Source organism: Austrofundulus limnaeus, unplaced genomic scaffold, assembly GCF_001266775.1.
Source record: "Austrofundulus limnaeus strain Quisiro unplaced genomic scaffold, Austrofundulus_limnaeus-1.0 Scaffold12, whole genome shotgun sequence".
NCBI classification, from domain to species: domain Eukaryota; kingdom Metazoa; phylum Chordata; class Actinopteri; order Cyprinodontiformes; family Rivulidae; genus Austrofundulus; species Austrofundulus limnaeus.
Window position 1 is genome coordinate 2,392,853 of NW_013952414.1, and position 9,321 is coordinate 2,402,173.

Consider the following 9,321-nt stretch of genomic DNA (forward strand, 5'->3'; position numbering starts at 1 on the left):
GGGGGGTGTCCTCCTAATGTCCTTACAGAAAATCTATCTGCTCATTTTAAATCAATGCTTTTACTTTTAATACGCAAGTACAAAAATAACAGATACTTTTACTCCAGTAATACTCTTAAAGGAGACGTTAATTTTTACCAAAGTAACTTTTTGGTTATATACTTGTACTTTTACTCAAGTACTTTGTCGTACTTCATACAATGAGTACTTTTAAATCACATGTTCAGTGCACATAATCAAGGTGCATGCGAAGGTGTATTATTATATTTTTGGTATAAATGGAACCCCATACACTATATTTGTTTTTTTTTTGTTCTTCCACATCTCCTCAATGACTTAAATTAGTATTTTATTTAAGCTTTTGCACGGGAAGGTAGTTGCTAAAGGCTTCATGCTATTTTGCTGTCAGTTAGCATCGCTTCCGGTTAGCTCAGAGGCTAAGTTGTTAGCATATTGTAATAAAAACAGGTGAAAAGTTGTGTGTCTGTGACTGTCATGTGAAGTGTCAGTTTGTAACATGACTCAGAGCGTCACAGGCGGAAGGTCACGGAGCAGCAGGACGGAACGGAAGCGGGAGGAGAAAAAAAAAGCCTATCCGCCATTGTGGAATATAGTAAGAGGGGATATTCCAGTGAGGTACCAGTCAGTTTTAGGTTGACTAATAAATATCATTTGAGGTTGGAATCGACTCGCCGATTGACGCCGGTCTTTCTTTGCGGGACACGAAGCCGCCCMGTCGGAAGCCAGCAGAAGAGAGAGGCAGGTCGTCGTTCGGGGTCTGAGCAGCACGGCAGGAGAAACGCCGCCTTGTAACGTTTCGACTGATTGGACGGAGCCAGGGGGGAAAAAAAAAAGCACCGAAGTGCAGAAACACAAGACACAGGCAGGAGGGGTGAAGCCGTGGACAGTCTCACAAACAGCGATTTGTTTTCGGTTCCCGGAGGATGTCTGCGACCACAGTTGATCAGGTTTGGAGAGTTGTTTCCGTGCTATACATGCTAGCTTGGCTAGGAAGGAGGTGGGGGGGGAGGACCGAAACTTTACCAACAACAGTTTGAATCGGGTTTGGCACTCCAGATCAGACGGGCGGCAAAGTCTGTGATATGTGACGACTGTTAGCCGAAGGTAGGCCGACCGCACTGCCGTGTGCCAGGGGCTGTAGCAGCCTGCCAATGCGGCACCGTTTACTGGATGTCAGAGAGCGTTTGACATCCGCTCAGAGAGACGAAGCAACCTGTAAATGTTAACATCCGGRCTGAGAGCTGGGCTCACAGCCACAAGCTTTCAGGCTGATATGACATTTRTGCTTCTTGTTTTCTTCTTTCCTGTCGTGCTCCTTAGTATAATGCTCATTTTTCTGTCCGTTTTATTTCAGAGACCTAAAGGACAAGGAGGAAATAAAGGTAAGACTGTGATTTGTAATTGCTGTTCTGTTGTGATATGTTGTCACTTAGTGTTTGTGAAATGTAGCCGAAACAACAGCAGCCTGTAGCTTCATGAACACATCACTCCATACCTCTATACAGTATATGTAACCATCTGACATCTTGACWCTTACATTTGACAACACCGTGTCAAACATGACGTTATTTATTCATATTAAGTTTTTCCTCTTTTCTGTTTTAAGTGCAAAACGGATCAATGCATCAAAAAGATGGTGTGAACGATGATGACTTTGAACCTTATCTAAGCGGCCAGACAAATCAGGTAATGTATTATAAAAGTACACACRGTGTGATCTGTTCTGACAAACTCTTCCTGTAAGTGTGGTGAATATTTATTTCATATCTGTGGTATTACTCTAGTACAGTGGTCCTCAATCTTGATCCTCAAGGGCCATTATCCTGCAGATTTTTCTCTGCTTCATCACACCTGATTTAAATAACCTGATTACCTGATTAACAGGCTTCTGCAGAACTTCAAGACTTRCTCAAGAGCAGGGAAACAACTAAAACATGCAGGATGTTGTCCCCCCGAGGACCAGGATTGATGACCACTTCTTTAGTACAATAAAGAGTAATAGTAGTAGGGAAAGGTGAATGTTAATATTTTTGTCCATGGGTCAGTTTGTTACAAAAATATCTCATGAACCTGCGGACGACTTTTGAGAAAACATGCCGAAACTAATTAATGGATGAAAAAACCCAATTCAAAATGGCTGCCACAGATAAATGTCCTTAACAAAACRTAATTATAACTCACTATAATGTCAGTTTTACATTTATTGCAATAAATGCAATTATGCGGAGCATTGTTTTCAAAGTTTGACCAAAATGGCTGCAACTCTATTTGTCAACATAAATGATCGTAGTCTATTGATTGGAGAACTTTTTTTTCTTTAAACAGTTTTGGTACTGTATGTATTTATATGTCTGATTTGATAGATATTTTGTAGATACTAGAAATGATATGCATTTATTTCAACTGAGGTTTTCAATGAGCAAAAACAGGAAAATTAAAACTTATTATAAAAAAAATCCAAGGAACTAATAATAGATCTATGAAATGTTTTCTCTCCCTGTATTTGAATAATCAGATAAAAATTTTCAAAATTAACTCAGAATATGCTCACATAATTCCACATAGGCAGATTTGTAGTAATTATGTTTGGTCCTTTTTATTGTACCCCACTGGKGATAAATTTATTGTATATTTTATGTGACAGCTATACAGAATATTACATGAATTTATTCCATTTTTTTATTTGTCTTGTAATTCTGTATAATAAATGACACAACTGTTTTTTGTGCTACACAGAATAACAGCTATCCACCAATGTCTGATCCCTACATGCCAAGTTATTATGCTCCATCCATTGGCTTTCCTTATTCTCTGGGAGAGGCTGCTTGGTCCACAGCAGGAGACCCACCAATGCCCTACCTTACTACCTATGGACAGATGAGCAATGGTGAGCCGCACTTTATCCCTGACGGGGTTTTCGGCCAGCCAGGTGCCCTGGGAAACACCCCTCCTTTCCTGGGCCAGCATGGCTTTAATTTCTTTCCCGGCAGTGCRGACTTTTCAACCTGGGGTACCAGCGTCTCTCAGGGCCAGTCGACGCAGAGCTCAGTCTACAGTAACAGCTACAGCTACGCTCCTAGCTCGCTGGGTAGGGCTATCACGGACGGACAGGCGGGCTTTGGAAGCGACACCCAGCTCAGTAAGGTTCCAATGCTGAGCAGCATTGAGCAGGGCATGGCAGGGCTAAAACTGGGTACGGACATGGTGGCAGCTGTCACCAAAACCGTGGGCTCCCCTTTAGGAGGCACAACAGGTATGAGCAGTACGGCAGCCAATAATCTTCCCCCGCCCATCAACTCGTCTGTGCCRAAACCTGCCACCTGGGCAGCCATCGCCAAGAAGCCGGCTAAACTCCAGCCRAAGGTCAAACCCAAAGCCAACATGGGGATGGGGGGGCCTGCCACCATTCCCCCACCCCCAATAAAGCACAACATGAACATTGGTACATGGGACGATAAGGGCTCCTTAAACAAACCTCCACTGGCTCAGACTATGATACCCCCACAACCTCTGATGCAGCAGCCTCTCTTAGCTCAACCCCAACCCTTATTGCAGAACCCCCTACCTCCCCAGCCCCCACACCAGCCCCAGCATCAACACCAGGCCTTTCAGCTGCAGTCTCTCCACTCCCCTCAGCACCCCCAGCCTCTGCCGCCTGGCCCTCCACACTTACACCTCACCTCCCAACCTGGCCTCCCACAGCCCCTCCATCAGCAACAACCCCAGCATCCGGGACCTCCCCCAAATCGTTGGATTGCTCCCAGGAACCGGGGCGAGGCCTTTGGTCTTGGTGGCGGAGTCCCGCTGAGTGCCTCCCCCTGTTCTGGAGAAGTGCACCCTGTGCTGGAGAAACTCCGAGCCCTCAACAAYTACAACCCCAAAGACTTTGACTGGAACTTGAAAAATGGACGCGTCTTCATTATCAAGAGCTACTCAGAAGACGACATCCACCGCTCAATCAAGTACTCTATCTGGTGCAGTACAGAGCACGGCAACAAGCGCCTGGACAGTGCTTACCGTTCATTAGGCAACAAGGGGCCCTTGTACCTGTTGTTCAGCGTCAACGGCAGCGGGCACTTCTGCGGCGTGGCCGAGATGCGCTCACCCGTGGACTACAATGCCTACGCTGGCGTCTGGTCTCAGGACAAATGGAAGGGCAAGTTTGAAGTGAAGTGGGCTTTCATCAAAGACGTGCCCAACAACCAGCTGCGTCACATCCGGCTGGAGAACAATGACAACAAGCCAGTGACCAACTCCAGGGACACTCAGGAAGTGCCCCTGGAGAAGGCCAAGCAAGTGCTWAAAGTTATCGCCACTTACAAGCATACCACCTCAATATTTGATGACTTTGCACATTATGAGAAACGTCAGGAAGAAGAGGAGGCTCTGAGGAAGGTGAGCTGAATTTACTTAGTCGTTTACTCTTGTTATGGCCTTTTTAAAACATTTGTTCAAATATTTTTGAAGTAAGGATTTCTGGAGAGGTTATAAACAAATATGTTACTATTTTTTTGCAAATGACTCTGGTCATTTGAGGAAAACAGAGCTTAATTCTGAGCAGCTTGATTAGTGAACAGCTATTCTTAGCAGGGTCAAGACTAAACAGTATTTTGTAAACCTTTATGCTACCATCCGTTTTACAATAGATGATTACTCGAGCAGAAATATGATCATTTTGTTGAAAGTGCCTCAGGCTACATCCAAAGTACTACAGCAATTTGTACTTRCATGTAATCATAGTAGTCTTATGTAGATAACCTTATAGTGCAAAATCACTAGCAATATGAAAGCTTAATAAAAAGTGTTCACATAGCTTGTTATAAAATTTGTCAGACTGGAGTTTTAAGATGATATAAAACCAGCTTTTAATCTTGCCTACACTAGCTGTTAGCTTGTCAATCAGGTCAAAATTTAATGTTTTCTCCAAACTGAAGCCTTTCAAAAAAAACTTTTAACAGGTAAGATACTAATTGGATGTCATTTTCCAACAAAATCTTACTCCCAAAGATCTGCACTATTACAGTAGTTCAAAGCAAGGCCAAGTTTTAATGAATTTCTGCCGCAGGCTGTTGTCATAGTGGAATCAGCTGATCTTGTTCCACACGCTCTGAGCTTGTAACATCCTGTGGCTGCACCAGGTCTGCAGTAATTGGAAGTTTCCCGAGGCCTGTCAGCAGATTGAAGTGTCAACGTCACTCATAAGTTCAGGAAACCCTGAGTTTGCAGCAGGAATGAGTTTCCCAAGTCGAGTTACATGACTATTGGGTTTCCTAAAATAGCCCACATTCCTGGCATTCCTGTTTCCAGTCAAAGGCAGATGGAAGCTCCGATCTGCCTTTGAACAACCATCCTGGCTTTCCACTGGCTCCTCATGCTTTATTAGGCTACAATAATATAAGCTTTTAAGCTGGTTAAAATGTACCTCATTTTAGCCAAGTTTTCTTTTGTTTACTCAACAGAATTTATGATAATAATTACATTTGACTGTGCACATGCTTCTAAAAATTGCACACTCTTTTTATCCCATCAGAGGGGAAACAGCAGCAGTGATAATATTGGTGTTGTAAAGCAAATGTTAGTCCAGCCAAACAAACCTCAATAGGATGCTGCAGCTGTGGAGAAACTAAAGAACAAATTGTAGCATCACTACTGGCATTCTGCTGCATTCATTTACCAGTATGTTAATTTTCATCAATAAAACCCACATTCATTCCCATTCAGTTTTTTTAAATTCTTTCTCCCCTTCCCAAACTACTGCCGCTCCACTGATGTTGTATTGACTCCTCGCTGCTGACCTTGTTAATATGCACTGGGTTACTTTCTCATAAATATTTCAAGTCAATGTTTTCAGGCTTCTGAAAACAAACTGTCAGTAGAAAGCCAGTTTCATTCTGCGTCACGCAGGCGTTGAGCCGTGCCGCTTTTGTATCCCCGACCTCGTACATGACAGGATCTCAGCGGCTGGGGCCTTGCCCTCCTTCACCTGACAAGGTGAATTGTTGTCTATTGTTCGGCCTGTCCTACTAGAGCTTTGAGAGGCGTCAACCCGGCAGAGCTACCTACACAATAACACCTTCATGCAAAAATAATTTGGCATTTAAATATCAATACCATGTACCATCGACATTAATGATTTTGAATCATTAAATTGATTTGTAATGCTTTGATATTGTCCATGATTGTATTGTGGTTTACTGTGAATTTTATTTTTTTGTTGTACAAACAAAAAGGTGGGTCGGTTTCTTTTAATTTGGCAATACTTGATGAGAAATGAAAGGCAACACAGACTTGAACCATATTTCTTAAAGTCAAAATACAAAATAATTCAAATCGAAGCTCAACAAGTGGTACTGGGCTGTTTGTACACAGGAGGTTTGTCTTTAACAACATTAATTAGAAGGAAAAGGGCGTTTCAAAGCTATTGAATGGTGGCCCTCGTGGGTTTCCGTACATCCACTTCTCACCCTCTGCTGCCGCCGTAGATCAAGGAGGACCTGCATACCCGAAGAGATCTGTGATCTCAATGGGATTTGCCTGGTTAAACAAAGATAATAACTAAAAAGATCACTGGGAACCCAAACGTTTTCACACTGCTGATGTGAAACTAACAGAGAATTATGCTAGTGGAAAAATAAAGAATAACATTCTGCTTAATTGTTGAAAAAAACAAATACATCTTTTAGGTAACATTTATTGATTGATTAGAAGCACATGCCTTGTATAGACCGAACTGCTGAGGATGTGAAGTTACTCTGGGGGGAGCTGGGTCTCAGAACTGACATGGACCCCCTCAAAGAGGACACTGTTCAGACTGAGAAACAGTGAAGTATCTTTCTATGATAATGTTTATTTGCATATTTCTACAACTTTTACATTTTTTTTTTGTAATTCAGCATTCACCTTATTTGTAATCTGCATCAAACCTTTGTGTTGTAGGAGTGTTTGTGTCATCCTCAGGTTTTCTTTAGTGTGTCTACCTCCTTTTTATCTGAGTGAGACAACAACAAGCCAAAGGTAGTGTCTGCAGTCTCATGACGGTGTCGACAAAGCTGATTATTTGGTCAGTGCATGTTTTAGGGCCTTAAAATTCATTTTTTTCTGTTTTCATTGTGAAAGTATTTTATTTGCTTGTTTTTACTTTAATGTTAAACCAAAAATGTTCATACGTCCCTTCCTTTAGTAAATGATTAGTATTTTCATTCACTGTATTGGAAATGAACATAATTACAGTAAATACAGAACAAAGACAAAATATCTAATTCTAATCTTGAGTGTTTTACATTTAAAGAGCCTTATCTAGTGAGTGAGTTGTTCACATGGGGTAAAAGCCTTTTTTTTTTTGGTCAGTTTTTTTTTCCAAGTATTGACCCTGACTTTTATCTTTTAGAGGACTGTTTGTGGTGTCTGTTGTGTGCCGTTTGGGTTGTGTATCTTGCATCATGTGGCATTTTCTTATCAAGCTGTAAATGTTAATGAAAGCAGGTTGTGAAACCAGCATTTTCTGTGAGAATAGAAAGCCAAGCTKCACTGAAACTATTTGTAAAGGTCTCTTTCTAATCTAAACAGCAGAAGAGATTTAGTGAAAATGTTTTTTTGGACTTGCAAGACATACTTATTTTAAATATATTTTTATAATGATCAGTGGGGAAAAAACACTTCCTAAAAATACTTATGWTCCAACTTTCCACCACAATGAGTGTGTTTTATTTATTCCTGGAGACAAATAAAGCAACAAGTCACGACTTCAGTGTAGAAAACAGCATTTGGTGCATCCAATATTTGTGGTTTTGCAGACCAGATTTAAAGGACTTTGGTGTTATTGCCACAGAGTTAGGTGCTTGGTTAGGTAGCTGTTATGTGTCAATAAAACTCAAATGAATGCCAGGACCAAATGTTAYGCTGCAGGGTTTTTCTCAGAAACAAGCTGGGCAATTTAACTCTCTCCACTTGTCAGGGCAGTGCAACATATCTGTAATTTATTTTCAGCGCAATATCAGAAATCACAAAGGACTGCTTGGACCGCATCAAATCTAAGACTGTTATATTTCAAGTGTGCATTCATGTTCTGCATGCTAATAACGTAATCTGTTCATTCAGTAGACTCTCRCTGGCCTTGATGCCCACACCTGCTTTAGATGATAGATAGAAGACAAAGAATGTGGATTTTTAGCAATTTATCTAATCATCTCAAAATTAAGTAGTAATCACAAATTTGCTAATGTCTTGCAACCCTAGAATGATACATGAACATGGAGACAATCATTCACACGCTCACTCACACCTAGAATATTTTATTTATATCTATTAACCTTTATTTAACCAGGCAAATCCTGTTGAGATCAGTCTTTTTCAGGCCTGAAGGCAGTGGAATCATGCATTGTACTGTGGAAGAAAACCCACGCTAACACAAGAACATGCAAAGRCCCCACAGAAAGACCCCAAGTCCATCCGGGGCTTGAACCCAGGACCTTCATGCTGTGAGGCTATGTCTGTGTCTCCGTTCATGGGCTGCATCCTCATGAGTACGTAGCCCAGCTTCCCACTCTGGGTAGGCTGCATGAAACTGCTGTGAAATGAGACGGTCTAGTCCAGCGGTTCCCAATCCTGGTCCTCAAGTACCCCTATCCAGCCTGTTTTACTTGTTTCCCTGCTATTCAGCAGGTCTTCAGAGGATTGTTAATCACTCATTCATTCAAATCAGGGAAACACCTAAACATGCAGGAMAGGAGTCCTTGAGGRCYAGGGTTGAGAATCACTGCTTTACATGTTATCTGTTTTATTATTTACAAATAAATGGCAAAGAATCAATGGCTTCCAGAGGCAATACTAAAAAACATAAAACTGAATCAATAATATATTTTGAAAATGTCTCACCAAGCTCAGAGAAGCTCTTGAGGTGTTGGTCAACATTTAAAGCAGTGATTTTTTAGACGTTTCTCTGCTCTGACACACCTGCTTTGAATGAATGAGTGATTAACAATCTTCTGAAGACCTGCTGAATATCAGGGAAACCAGTAAAAYATGCTGGATAGGGGTCCTTGAGGACCAGGATTGGGAACCACTGGTCTAGCCTTCGCGTTGATGTAAGTTTGCGTTACCCTGTTCCCATCTATATATCAGACTTAAAATGCATTGGGACATGTATTTACACATTTTCACTGAAAGAGTGACATCACTGTTAAATGTTACGTGTAAATACAGTGGTTTGCAAAAGTATTCATACCCCTTGAACTTTTCCATATTTTGTCACATTACAACCACAAACATAAATGTATTTCACTGGAATTTAATGTGAAAGAC

General features: G+C 41.5%; 1 protein-coding gene across 2 annotated transcripts in view; it reads left to right on the top strand.

The window, feature by feature from the left end:
• The first annotated feature begins 403 nt into the window (after nt 1-403).
• ythdf3 (YTH N6-methyladenosine RNA binding protein F3) overlaps nt 404-9,321 on the top strand; it is a 12,067-nt gene continuing 3,149 nt past the window's right edge. The window contains exons 1-5 of one of the 2 annotated variants that reach the window (XR_001309782.1): nt 404-968; nt 1,376-1,403; nt 1,628-1,707; nt 2,758-4,416; nt 6,958-7,081. Coding sequence is in view for 1 of the 2 variants with exons in the window: in XM_014002268.1 (XP_013857722.1) it covers nt 945-968; nt 1,376-1,403; nt 1,628-1,707; nt 2,758-4,416 (1,791 nt within the window). In the remaining variant the exon portion in view is untranslated. The remainder of the gene's footprint in view (nt 969-1,375; nt 1,404-1,627; nt 1,708-2,757; nt 4,417-6,957; nt 7,082-9,321) is intronic. The other variant, XM_014002268.1, reaches the window with a different exon arrangement.